This window comes from Hipposideros armiger, unplaced genomic scaffold, assembly GCF_001890085.2.
Source record: "Hipposideros armiger isolate ML-2016 unplaced genomic scaffold, ASM189008v1 scaffold_386, whole genome shotgun sequence".
In the NCBI taxonomy this organism is placed as follows: Eukaryota; Metazoa; Chordata; class Mammalia; order Chiroptera; family Hipposideridae; genus Hipposideros; species Hipposideros armiger.
The window spans coordinates 993,750-1,008,405 of record NW_017731736.1 but is presented as its reverse complement, the minus strand read 5'-3'; the positions used below and the strand labels follow the sequence as shown (position 1 = coordinate 1,008,405).

General features: G+C 37.4%; 1 protein-coding gene across 1 annotated transcript; it reads left to right on the top strand.

The window, feature by feature from the left end:
- Positions 1-242: 242 nt before the first annotated feature.
- ENAM (enamelin) lies at positions 243-14,095 on the top strand. The gene is made up of 8 exons (XM_019663204.1): positions 243-296; positions 2,438-2,506; positions 2,629-2,673; positions 3,396-3,437; positions 5,158-5,433; positions 6,427-6,489; positions 7,972-8,022; positions 11,222-14,095. The coding sequence occupies exons 1-8, from the start codon at positions 243-245 to the stop codon at positions 14,093-14,095; spliced, it is 3,474 nt and encodes a 1,157-aa protein (XP_019518749.1).
- Positions 14,096-14,656: the final 561 nt, after the last annotated feature.

Sequence of the window (14,656 nt, the reverse complement as noted above, 5' to 3'; positions counted from 1 at the left end):
TATTTGCCCAAGTCATTTTCTCTCTGATTTAGGTTTCAACCTACCCTTAAAGCAAAAGAAGATTAACAATGATTTTGAAAACCTTCTAATAAGGGTATGATAAAATAATTAACATGACATGTGCTGCTGTAGAGTGATGCTTTGCTATTCATTTAGTTGATTTGTTTCATTTCTCTATTTGAGGTTCTTCTCATGCCAAATCTGTATTTTTCTTAAAGGCTTATGAAAATTTCAGTGAAAACATGTTGCTGCTTCAGTGCAGTCACGGAGCCCCTTTTCCTAAGCTAGATAACTTGGTGAGTATTTTCATTCGTTTTTCCTAATACACACAGATTACATATCAAACTAAATGTGGTCAGAAGTACACTTGAGGGGATAAAAAACTATGTACATATGTCAGAAGAAACAGAGCAGCTGAGGTCACTGCTGGAAAGGAAGAAGTAAGAACTTCCACGGTCACTGTACTTCATAGCAAGCATTATGAGTGTTATTTTCAGTTCAAAAAAAATAATCATAGACTCCCATCTAGTCATGAACTTTTAGATATGGAAGGAATCTTAAAAATCATCCAACATAACATATTAATTTTACAAAAAAGAAAATGAGTGGCATTTTATATTTGCAAAAGAAAAGACCACATCTTCCTACATGAGTACGTAACATTACCAAGAATTTTTGTGACAGCTACTATAGAGATTAAGCTGATTAAATGGATGATTAAGCAAAAGAGAAATTAAATGTCCAAAAGTTCCCCCAAAATCTTAGGCCATAATCTTAGAATGTAGATTTAGAAAAGCATTCATCAATGTTCTCCTTATTAGCTTCCCTGTGTTGTTGTAGCCTATAATACACACACTAATTTCAGTTATTTTTAGTTCCCTAAAGTGTTGTGATTCTGAAAATCTTTAGTTAGGAAGAAAGGAATTTACATATTACTGCTTCCTTTGTTTAATTACACTCTCCCAGTTCTCTGATATATAAAAGGTAATTGATTACACGTAGAGTTGAGGAAAATGTTGACGTGTCCTTTAATTATTTTGCTCCTGTGGGACGCAAGCCAAAGGGCAAGCATCGGCTCAGATCACTGCTAGATGCATTTCAAGTTCAGAAAAAGGAAGAAAGAACAAAAGGAATGAAAAACTACTGGTATCTATATGCTGGTTACCATGCTAGGAATTGTGTTTTATCTAATATATCATGAAAATAAATCATTCTGATTAAACCTTGATTTTCCTCTTATTGTATGTGCAAAGAGAACAGAGTTTTCTTAAGGAATTACCCAAGGAAATGCTTCAGAATAAACCTTGTTCAAGATGTAAATAAACGTCTTAATTGTACAAATCTAGTATAATTAATTACAGTGGGATAAATGAAATCCATGAAAACAATCTCCAAATTTCATATATAAATCTATAGTTTCAATCTTTACCTCTATATGTTTAATGAAAGTACTAACAAAGAGATTGAATTCATAGTTTTGCCTGCTTTCCTATTTCTCTGATCAGCCCTTGAGCAAAAGTGATGTTTTAAAAGCTAAAATAATAATAATAATAATAATAATAATAACAACAATAATAAAGAAAAAATAGAGGAAAGAAGAAAATGATAGGATACTGGAATATTCCAGCTTATTTAGTCTCTATATAATGGAATGTTGCCTGTAGCATCTTAGAAAGTAACCAAAAATACTGATTTAAGAGTGTGCCTTCACTGAAATTGAGACTATTCTGTCTCCCATCCAAGTCCTAAGTAGGCCCGACCCTGCTCAGCTTCCAACAGAGTGAGGAGGGTGGTAGATAAGGGTAAAAGGGCTCAAACACATGGTGAAGGAAGGAGATCTGACTCTGGGTGGTGAACACACAATGTAATGTATAGATGATGTATTACAGAATTGTACACCTGAAATCTATGTAACTTTACTAACCATTGTCACCCAAATAAACTATAAAATTAAAAAAAAATGAGACTATTCTGAACAATGAATATAGTCAGACATACTATGCCTTTCTAAACCAGCCTAGCAACTAGAAACTCAAAAGCTTCAATATTCATATTTTTTGAGTAAACTTTTAATTTCCACATTCCAGTGCTATGAACCATCTTCCATCTCTTCAGGCATCAATATCTCCAATTCTCAATGTCTCTCTCTCTCTCTCTCTCTCTCTCTCTCTCTCTCTCTCTCTCTCTCTCACACACACACACACACACACACACACACATCTTTCCTTTTTAATCTGACCCTTTGGCATCTTACAACAGTACCAGGTAATAACTATCTAATAGTTTCTTAATAGAACGTAAAAATGGCAGCAGGCCCCATCACGATCTATTTCTGTCTCTCCTTGACAGACAGGTGGGCCAATGCTTAGATAAGTACAGAGTGCCCCAAGCATAATTATTTCACAGTCCAAAAATAATATCCAGTTTTTTATTCCAGGTACCAAGTGGAAAAATGAAGATTCTCCTGATCTTTTTAGGTCTGCTTGGTAATTCCATTGCTATGCCAGTGAGTATTAAAAAGAATTTAGGACTTTTCTTTGTGTTCTGCTGTTGCATAGCTTGGAGAGAATTATTGGGTTTATTTCAATTGATGTTCTGAATTTGTCACCCATATTCTCTCACTTCCAGATGCAAATGCCCCGAATGCCTGGATTTAGCAGTAAAAGTGAGGAGGTAGGTATGGTTAGTCTCTAGGGAGAGTTTTCCAGAGCCCTGCCCTCGGAGTTCATTAAAAAAAAGGGGGGGAATATTGAAAAACTTTTGGATATATAAAATCTCTTATGAAAGAGGTAGAAGGGGGGAGATTTGAAAAGACTTAAACTCTCAAATCAAGGCAAAGTAGTAATTTCCCCAGTATCATTCTACCTATGTACTTCAACATTCCTTTATAAGGTTAATGTGAATTTGTGTTAAAATATAGTTAAAGTTAGCTTTTTTGCTATTTTTAAGCTAGCAAAGACAGACATCTGTACCAAAGAATGTTAGAAAGCAGGCACTTAAGCACATAAATATCTTTTACATGACTCATACCCAGGATCATTAGCCAAATTCACTACACATCAGAAAGGAGAATCATTTTTTCATAGAATTACTACATTCTCAAATTCTGAACTCTGAAACAATAAGAGTTGAACATTCAACAACTTCAAAGTTGACAAGGTTTTTATTCTCTATTATTCTATATTGACTCTTCTCAAAATAAAATTTTGAGTTAAAAATTAAAGTGCTATAGAAGTTTTCTTAATTATATATTTTAAATTTATGCATAACTAATAAAAGACATTATGACTGTTGCACCTTAAAGTCAGAAATTCAACTTATTTCTTATGATTTTTGGATTCATTGAATGAAAATTTTTCACTTTGTGCCACATTAATAGATTCCTTTTTTTACAGATGATGCGGTATAGTCAATTCAACTTTATGAACCCCTCACATGTAAGTTCCACTTTATATTATTTCTGGTGACTTTTTTGTTTATATACAGATAATTATATTATACAGTTTGTCTTAGTTAATACAGACACCAATAGCTATCTACATGTTTTAATTACAATATAATCATTATGAGTTTCAAGGGGGAAAATTGATTTCACCTGTCACCTTACACCAAATTTTCTTCTTATTCATTATTATTGTTCTTTCATGTAAATAAAAATAATTTATTAATTACAAGAGTTCTTTAAATCCTAGAGAAATTGGGTCTGGGAAAAGAACATACAAGATATATTCACAGACAATGAGAACAAAAGATAGCATAGCAAGTACTTGCTGGGGGGCATCAATTTTATGTGGATTATCTTGAAAGATAACACTAAAATTATTAAGTAACTTTATTTAAATAAATTTAGATTATACTTACCACTATGTGCTAATTCTTTTTTTTATTGTTCAACTTTTTTATTATGCATGTAAAAAAGGATTGCTTTCTTTTCCTATTATTTGACAGCATCTATCAGACCAAAATGTGCTCACAGCAGAGCATCTGGGTCAATTAGACTTCCATTAGGACTTTTTCCTTCTTTTTCTTTTTTTTAACTTTTTATTAAATTTGTTCTTTTTTATTAAAATTTATTAAAAGTAATTAATAATAAATTAAATATCAGTTGGCTCTTTTGGCATAATTTGTCTGACAAAATTGTATTATAATACAATAATACCATATGTTACTATTGACTTTTGTGGCATGATAATGAGAACAATTTGGAAGGGAATCAAGGACTTCATCTATTTTCTCTTAATTCTTTTTATTCAAGTCATTCTCTTTTAAAGTCCCTCACCTAAAATTATCATCATTGTCAATTTTTTTCAACTATTGATTGGACCAACTCTTTTAAACTCTAATTCTCAGTTTAGTGATTTTGTCTGTGATTTAAAATTTTCACCAACTTAATTGTCATGAAATACTGAATCTTAATGCAAGATTTGCAATTTTGCCTTCCATCAATCCACATGACATTTGTACTGTGTTGTGTATACATCATCCAACAGACAGGAACAGATGGACTAATGAAGAAGGGAGATAGAGACTGGTGTTAAACCAGAGAGGGAGTTATTTGAATGGGAACTGATGTTGTAAGAGGTCAATTCATAAATTAGCATTTTCAAATTATAATTGCTTTTACTTCCCTGACAACCTTATAAATAACTGTGGAGAGTCTGATAATGAAAATGGAATTAATGAGAATTCACCTTTGTAATCAAGAAGCACAGGCACCATTAAGGGTATTTTCACATGCAGAATTTTTTTTTTTAACTCTCACTTTATCTTCTTTTTGCTTTTTTCCTCCTTGTCCAGCCTGTGACAAGTCACTGGGGTTTTGAATTTGACATCAACTCCTCTATAAACTGACTTGTACACTTCTAACCTGAGTCAAGGCTGCAGATGTAGAAAATCATCAGCCAAATTCTTAAACTGAATTTTCTCACCCAATTCTGCCTTTTGCTTTATTTGTTTGGTTGGTTTACTAGAAGACTGAAATTTATTTCTGTAAGACACCATTTAAAGGAATGCTAGCTAAAAACCTTGAAGCTCCCATTATTGAGTTACATTCCATAGGATTTTTAAGGTCCGTGGCTGTTTTAGAGGCTGATACTGAGAGTGGGAGAGCCAGATCTCAGCTCCGTGTGATTTTCCTGTTGTTTGCTACCCCTGCAGATGGCACCACTGGGCCCCTTGTATGGAAATGGTGTGCAGCTCCCTCAACTCTACCCACAGTACCAGATGCCCATGTGGCCTCAGCCACCACCCAACATGGGGCACCCCCAAAAACCTTCATCTCCTTCAGCAACCAAACGTCAGAGCAAGACTGATCAAACCCAAGAGACCCAGAAACCCAGCCAGCCTCAACCAAAAAAGCCACCACCAAAGAGGCCTTTAAAGCAGCCACCAGCTGCCCCAACTGATCCCCAAGAGGAAGCCCAGCCACCTCAGGTGAGGTTTGCCCAGAAAAATTGCAAACCAGAGTCATGTGGCCTCAGGGATTTGGAAGGCCATGCTACGCCCACATACATACTTCTTCTAGTGCTCCTCAATACGGGTACTGCTGTGTATGAAATATGATCTTTAGTTTTGACACTTTCTTCCAAGGTGATGCTGTCACCACCTATCCAAAACTGCCTGGTGAGTCAACTCCAGTCTTCATTTGATTAAAAATTACCCAAACACTCTGGCCTTAAAGAAGCTCCTTTTAAAATACAGAGGCAACATGAGTTCTAACAGAAGAGTCAGGGAACAGAGATTGGAGTTCTACCCTCAGCCCTTATTAGTTGTACAATCTTGAGCAAGTCACTTCATCTGTATGGACTCAAGGTTCTCCACAAGTAAACAAAATCATCTTTAGGTCCTTTCCAAGATCCATGCTTTGATGATCTAAAATATTGCCCTAAAAGGTAGCACTGCTTCTAGCACTTCAGGATGCCATAAGTCTAGTCCTCACTTAAAGCAAGATGTACAATTGGTTTTCTAAGCTCTCACCTAGTGAGGAGTTTCTAAAATACTGTATTATCAGACACTATTGTAGATGTAGATAATACAAAGTTTATTAAAAAGACACTCCTGGATTTCACCCTGGCTTTAATCATTTACCAGCTATGCAATTTGGGGCAAGTGACTAAGTTCTCTGAACCTCGAAATCTTAAGTGAAATGGGAATAATAATAGCAATATCTTCTATGGTTATGTGAGGACTAAATGAGTTTATCAGTATAAAATGTCAGCACAGTACCTAGAACATGTGTTCAACAATACTAATATTAATTATTGTTGTTATTATTATCGTCTCTGCCCTAAAGTTAAAAAAATCACAGTTTAATGAAAAGGGAGATGTAGACTCCCAAGTTACAAATAATTGTATTTAATAAGTTTGTTTCATTTTTCATTTACTCTGCTCACTTCCATGTCACTCTAATTCTTTCTTTCTCTCTAGGCATTCCCACCATTTGGCAATGGGCTCTTTCCCTATCAACAGCCACCATGGCAAGTTCCACATGTGAGTTTTTTTTTCTTTACACTAGAAATAAAAAATAATATTGAAATGTTGTATCTCAAACTGATATGTGTTCATACACTGTAAATGAAATGCTATCTGCCAATCAGCAGATAATATAAAGCAAAATCATCACATTAGTAATTATGTAGGAAAAAAAGAATTTTTAAGTGAATTTTTTACTCAAATTGGTGACATGAACACAGCCTAAATCACCAAACAACTACTTATAACTTAGTTAATGAATTCATTTTAAAGGGTTGTGTTATGTCATTACCATTCCCCACATCCTCAAAAAGATTAGAAAACACAAAGATTATTCTCATTTAATGTAATGGGGAAATTGGAACAAAATGGAGCTTGAAAATCATAAGATAAACTATGATTAGACATAGATCTTTCCATTATATCTTATTATTTCTAACCACAGATATTTCATCATGAAAATCTTACAAAATAATGTTTACAAGAATTTTTTAAAGTTTAAAATCATGAAAATAAAACAATATTGAAATTGCATCATAGGCATTAAAAATATGAATTGCAAAATAAACTATTTGAACTAAAGAAATATAAAAGCCAGTTGCTGTTAAAGTAACAAAAACAACAACATAAAATACTTGATGACCCTTGATTCAGCTGTGGCATTGGTTTTTCTTGTCTATGATTCTATAACCAAGAAGACTTCTTATCAACAAGGAACAATTCATTTCAAGAAGTAAGAGTTCCTTACTATTTTTTTTCTTAAAAAAGTTAGTTCCATTTACTGGCCACACTGTACTAAGGAAACTAAGGCAGTACCAGATGAAAATTTAAAAAGCAGATGAATATGATTCTCATGCTGAAGTAACTATTAATCTCATCGACACAGAACTTCTTGAAGGTCTGAGGGAGCCAAACTGCTTTGCTAAACATTACCCCGAGTAGAAACTCGGCCTCCAAATTTGATTAGGAAAATAAACCTTGGTCAAATAAAAATATTATAGCAATAATCCAGGAATGATTGTCAATTTGTCACCCTAAATGCAAAGTAGACATTCTAAAAATAACATGATTACTTAACTTCCATTATTGTATGTTCTAATATGGATGTTTGGACCCTAATAGCACACAAAAATATCTCTCTCTCTCTCTCTCTCTCTCTCTCTCTCTCTCTCTCTCTCTCTCTCTGTCTTTGTGTGTGTGTGTGTGTGTGTGTGTGTGTGTGTGTTGAAGGTGATGGGGTAGGGTGATTGTTAGATGATATTTTGAGTAGGGTAATCTAGGATCCAGCTGAAGCCTTTTATTTACCAGTATTCACTGATGGATTATAATTATTGCTGTAATTATTAATAGCTGGATTAGTGAGAGCTAATGACTTAGAAGCTAACACTGCTGACACCCAATCACTGACATGAACTATTTTAAGATACCTTGAGTTTTACAAACAAATGGCAGTATAGAAAGTGGTTTTCTCTTGTGTTCATTGTGTTTTTCACCTTTCAGCGGGTACCACCGGGTTATGGACGTCCACCAGTCAGCAATGAAGAAGGGGGGGTAAGTGCAAGTAAAGCTACAATCCTCCATTAGGAATTACAATCCTTTAGTCTCTGTTTTTTGGATCCCTACCTATTAAGAAAGTTACAATCCAACATATGAACCTGTACCTCAAGGACCCATGATATAAGAAAAAAAGGTGCAACAAATCAAGCCAGTAACCTAAAATAAAATAAATGTGATATATCATTTCTCCTCTACATATTAAAATTTCCCTCCCTCCCTCCCTCCCTCCTTACCCCCACCCCCCGCAAAGAAAGCTAACTGAATACCTTATGCTCCAGGTTGATGCTAGACCCTAGGCAGTGATGGAGCAACTAGTAAATAGAGAAGGAACTGAAAGCATCTTAGATCCCTGCATGATGTCAGAGACATCTCCTCAACCATCTGTCTTATCCCCTGAAGGAAATTAAATAATCATCTAATTCCCTCACTGTACAAATATATTGAAATCCACAGAAGATAAATCACTATTCAATTTCACCCACTGAGATGGATAAAGTGGACCCAGAACTCAAGTCTTCTGACATCCTGTCCAATGACTTTACCACACCACACTAGGAGAAGGGCCAAACACATGTCACAGCATGGTTTGATGTTACAATATTCTAGCACTGTATCATCAAAACAGTCATTGCAGTGATTGTGATGAAGCACCCCACCCCTGGAGTTTACTTCCTCTTTTTCCCTAGATATGTGATATGCTCACCATGAAATGCAGAAACCTGATAGCTCTTGGGGGGGCGGGGGTTGGGGAGAGGTTACATAATGACATTGAAAATTACTGTTAGTAATGGCATAAGGTGCTTTCAAAAGTATCATTGTGAAATAACCCCAAATAGAAATGAGTCAGATAATTGTATGCAACCTCAAAACTGGCACTTCAAATTTTTCACAAATGTAACATGAGAGAATGAAGCAGAATAATCCAGGCAGTTAGCATAGACATTAAGAAATCGGTATTCCACCTCTTAAGGACACCACCAGATTTCCAGCTTGATGTCAGAGACATCTCACCCCATCTGTCTCATCATCTGCATCCACAAGTAGGGATTAAAAATACTTTTCCTCTAAATTGTACTTGTTTTAAAAGAAAAACTAAATAACCTAAGTGCCACACAAATGTCTAACAAACATACTGGCAGAGCTCATTATGATTATGTCATTTATTAAACAAAAATTTATCAAGCATTTCCCCCTGTGCTAAGTACTGAGAAAACAAAGATGAGAAGAACGCTTTCACTCAAAAACTTTACTTGGGAGAATCAAGTGGGGGAAATTAAGCAATTGAAATTTAGTGGGATAATTGTTATAGCAGAAGTCTGTGTTGCTGTGGATACCTGGAAGTAGAGCCTAATTCTGCCCATGGGAATCAGAACAGAGAAGGGAGCATTCAGGCTGAGTCCTGAGGATCAGTCAAGTTTATTATGAGGGATGAATGTGTAGGTGAGGAGAAGGTTCAACATGAAGAAGCCATGTGCAAAGGCACTGAAACACAGAGAGAACAGAGTATTCAGAGAACGGGTAGTAGTTGTGTTTTTTTTTAAGAATTTTATTTATTGTGGTAAAAACACTTAACATGAGATCTACCCTCGTAACAAATTTCGAAGTGTGCAATATAGTTCTGTTGACTGTAGGGCAGGTACAATGGTGTACAACTCTCTAGAGCTCATTCATCTTGCTTAACTGAAATTTTATGCCTGCTGATTAGTCAACTCCCCATTTCCCTGTCCCCTGAGCTCCCAGCCATCACCATTCCACTTTTTTATTCTGTGAACTTAACTATTTTAGATACTTCATATAAGTGAAATTACGCAGTATTTGTCTTTCTGTAACTGGCTTATTTCACTTAGCATAATGTCCTCAAGGCTCATCCATGTTATTGTATATTGCAGTTTTCTCCTTTTTTTAAGACTGAATAATATTCCATTGTATGTCTATACCACATTTTCCTTATCCATTCATCAATTAATGGAAATTTAGTTTTTTTCTATGTCTTAGTCATCATGAATAGAGCTGCAAGTAGCTGTGATTTACAACTGCAAAAAGTACAGGGGGAGAAAATAGGCTGGATGTAATGGTTACGGACCACATGACTATTGAAAATTATTTATTATTATTATTACTATTATTGTTCAGTGTATAACATTTATTAGGCCCTTACTAAGTCCAGCTACTGAGCTTCTTTACATGTTATTTCATTGGACCCTCATGACAACCTATAAGGTAGATATTATTTTATTATCTCCATTTTTCAAAGGAATAAACTCATGTTAGCCTAGAGTCATACTACTAATTCTGGTGGGACTGGGATTTTGACCCATATCTGTTTAGATCCCCACCCTTTAGTACCATGCTGTACTGCTTTGTATGTTAGCCAAGGGGGTTAGAGTTTATCCTGTAAGGTAAAGGCAACTTTAAATAATATTTAAAGAGGAAAGTGACAGAACTTTCCCACACACCCATCCCCTACCTCCACTACTCTTATGGCCATGAAAGGGCAAGATTAAAGTAAAATTACATCTACAGTAACCAGTATAAAAACTATTGCAATAGTTCAGAGGTATTGGAGATACAGGAGGAGGGGACAAAAGAGGTAGATGAAAGTTTAGATTTTATAGGATTTGGTCATTAATTGTCTGGGAGACATAAAGGAGAGAGCAGAAACTTGGCAAGCTGAGCAGATAGTGGTAAATGCTACTTAGAAATAGAATATTGTAGAAGGACATTTGGAGGGGAAGTGAATCCAGTCTGAATACATTCAGTTGGAGGTGCTCATAAGGTCTTAAGTGAAGCAGCTTGCTGTCTCAACCACAAGTGAGACTGCTGTGGGCCAGAGTTAGGGCTTTGGGAGTCACTGGTTAAGGCAGATGTGTAAGATGAGAACAGAAGAACAAGGAGGATGGAGGAGGGAACTCTAAAAAGAAAACAAAACAAAACACCTCAGATTTAGAATCCAGGTCTAGGAAGAGAAAGCTGAGACATAATGGTCAAAAAGTTCAAGTACCAGAAAAGAGAACCAGAAGGGAATAGGGTCATGGAAACCCAGAAGGAATTAAATTTCAAGAACAAAAGCATAGCCAAAAGTGTTAGAAGGAGCACACAGCTGATAAGATTTCCCTATCATGTTAAAAAATTCTGAACAACACTATAGTGGGAAACAAAGAATAATTATTGATGTCCATCTTCTTCTCTACAGAATCCTTACTTTGGATATTTTGGATATCATGGATTTGGAGGTCGTCCTCCTTATTATTCAGAAGAGATGTTTGAACAAGATTTTGAAAAACCCAAAGAAAAAGACCCTCCTAAAACAGAGAGCCCAGCCACTGAACCCTCATCTAATTCAACAGTTCCTGGGACTAATTCTACCCAACCTAATGCACCAAATCCAGGAGGGAGTCAGGGCGGAAATGACACCAGCACAACAGGAAACAGTGGCCATGGGCCGAACACTGCGAGCAACCCTACAACTCAAAATGGGGTCGTCCCACCCCCGGCAGTTAATGTTTCAGGCCAGGGGACACAAAGAAGTCAAATCCCATGGGGACCAAGTCAGCCAAATATTTATGAATACTACCCAAATCCTAACGCCCCAAGTTTTCCTGCAGGAAGACAATGGCGTCCCACTAGTACTGTTATTGGGCACAGACAGAATGGGCCTTTTTACCGAAATCAGCAAGTCCAAAGGGGTCCTCGGTGGAACCCCTACACTTGGGAAGTCAGACAAGCAGTTCGTCCAGGAAATCCAATTTATCGCAAACCTTATGCTTCCACTGCAAGAGGCAATTCTCCCAATCATGCAGGAAATCCAGCAAATATCAGAAGAAAGCCTCAAGGGCCAAATAAACACCCTATGGGAACCAATGTTGCTCCATTGGGTCCCAAACATGGTACTGTTGGCCGTAATGAAAAAATCCAAAATCCAAGAGAGAAGCCACTAGGTCAAAAAGAAAAAATAGTCATTCCTACACGGGATCCAACTGGCCCCTGGAGAAACTCTCAAGATTATGGAGTTAATAAATCAAACTATAAATTGCCTCACACTGAGGGTAACATGCTAGTCCCAAATTTTAATTCAATTGATCAACGTGAAAACTCTTATTATCCAAGAGGAGATTCCAGAAAAGCCCCAAATTCTGATGGGCAAACCCAAAATCAGAATTTGCCCAAAGGGATTATTTTAGAGCCAAGAAGGATCCCATATGAATCTGAAACTAATCGGCCAGAATTAAAGCACAGTACATATCAGCCTGTATACCGTGAGGAAATCCCTTCCCCTGCAAGGGAACATTTTCCTGCAGGAAGAAATACTTGGAACCACCAAGAAACCTCTCCATCTTTTAAGGAAGATCCTGGGAGGCAGGAGGAACTCTTACCTCATCGTTCCCATGGCTTAAGAGGAGGTGTGTACTACCCTGACTATAACCCCTATGATCCCAGGGAAAGCTCACCATACCTTAGAAGCAATCCATGGGATGAGAGAGATGATTCTCCCAACACTAGGAGGCAACCCGAAAATCCGCTGTACCCCATGAATACTCCAGACCCAAAAGAGACAGTCCCTTATCATGAAGAGGACCCAATTGATCCAACTGGAGACGAACATTTCCCAGGACAAAGTAGATGGGGGATGGAAGAGTCAAGCTTTAAAGAAAGCCCAACAGTTAGGCACTATGAAGGTGAACATTATACTTCAAATCAACCAAAAGAATACCTTCCCTATTCCTTAGATAATCCATTGAAACCCAGGGAAGATTTTCCTTATGGTGAATTTTACCCCTGGAATCCAGATGAGAATTTTCCATCATATAATACAGTTCCCACTGTACCACCGCCTGTGGAGAACAGGGGCTATTATGCTAATAGCCCTGTTGGACCAGAAGAAAGCACTCTGTTTCCTTCTTGGAATTCCTGGGACCCTAGAATACAAGCCCAAGGGCAAAAAGAAAGAAGGCCATATTTTAACAGAAATTTCTGGGATCAGCCAACACATGTACATAAAGCCCCTCCTAGTCCACCGCACCAGAAGGAGAACCAGCAGTATTCTAGTAACTCCCCAGCTGGGCTTCAGAAAAATCCAACATGGCGTGAAGGTGAGAATTTGAATTATGGAGTGCAGATTACTAGGTTAAATTCACCAGAGGGTGAACAATTGACTCCCCGGGACTTAATTCCTCCAAGTTACTCATCAGGTCCAAAAGATGCACATTTATTTCATCTAAGCCAGAGAGGACCTTGCTGTGCTGGTGGCTCCCTAGGACGCAAGGACAATCTACTTGCTCTACAAGACCACACCCCATCTTTTGGCCTTGCCCCAGGTGAGAACCATGAGAACCAAGACACCAGTCCTCTGTATACAAAAGATAGTCATACTAAACATGCCAGGCATACCATCTCCCCAACAAGCACCCTACCGAGCCAGAGAAACAGCTCAGAGAATAGACCGCCTGGAGAAAGTCCAAACCCAAGTCCTTTTAGAGATGATGTGTCTACTCTGAGGAGGAACATACCCTGCTCTATAAAGAATCAACCGGACCAAAGAGGAATTATGCCCTTTTCTGAAACAAGTTCCCTTCAATCAAAGAATACGCCTTGTCTTAAAAGTGACTTAGGAGGAGACGGAAACAATGTTTTGGATGAAATATTAGAAGGCAGCCAGCTCAATGAAAGGACTGCTGCCCTTACTCCTGAGCAGCTTGTTATTGATACACCTGATGAAGGCCCCAATCCAGAAGAACTCCAAAGGGAAATGCAAGGAAATGAGGGGGAAAGGCAACAAGAAAGACCATCTAGCATCCTACAGTTACCATGCTTTGGCTCCAAATTAGCGAAGTATCTCTCCTCCAGCACTGGAACTCCATCTAGCATTGGAAGGCAAGGCCCTTTCAATGGAGATTCAATGATGCCTACTGAAATTCCTGACTCATTGGCTGGGTTAGCCACTGGGGCCCAGTTTCAGAGTGTAAATGTAGACCCACTTAATGCAGATGAACACACTCCATTTGATTCCCTTCAAATAGGGACCAATCCACAGGACCAGGTGCAAGACTGCTTACTACTTCAGGCCTAGGAGTCTCTCAACCAAGCATCCTTTGGGGAAGGAAAATACCTGATATTCTATACCTGATATTCTACAGTGGTTCCCAAACTTTTCCCCCAGACTTGATTAACTATCTGACCCTCTTGGTGATTCTTAATTTCTTCCCCCTCCAGCAATAGGAGTAGTGGCCCAGATGGTACTGGGCCTCTGGGACTTGCTAAACCCAGTACTGTCACTATTAGCACAGACCTTAAAAAACAAAACAAAATAAAAGACAGGAAGGCTACCACCGCTACCAGCTTGAAATTTGGAGGCCATTTGTCTAGGTTAGTTTCCCTTAGCCTGCTGATTCTTCTTTTTTCTCTCCAAGTTCCATACTTGAAAACTTCTCTGGTTTTGCAAGACAGAAAAGCAGATGAACTTTCCATTTTATGTATGGAGATCAATGTCAATGTGTCAGTATAATTCTGATGATTGTACATTTTTTTAGATTTTGCCAGTTTTTTTCCTAGTTAATGTTCTCTTTGGGCATTTTTTTCTTCCACTATCTCTTTCTTTACCTTTATCATTTCCTTTCTTATCTTCCTTCCT

What these genes read in the sequence shown, in the direction of transcription:
- ENAM (XM_019663204.1), top strand. Translation starts at nt 243, where the DNA reads ATGTTGCTGCTTCAGTGCAGTCACGGAGCCCCTTTTCCTAAGCTAGAT. An exon ending in TTCCTAAGCTAGATAACTTG is followed by an intron (nt 297 to 2,437) that starts GTGAGTATTTTC and finishes TTTTTATTCCAG; the next exon opens with GTACCAAGTGGAAAAATGAA. An exon ending in GTAATTCCATTGCTATGCCA is followed by an intron (nt 2,507 to 2,628) that starts GTGAGTATTAAA and finishes TCTCACTTCCAG; the next exon opens with ATGCAAATGCCCCGAATGCC.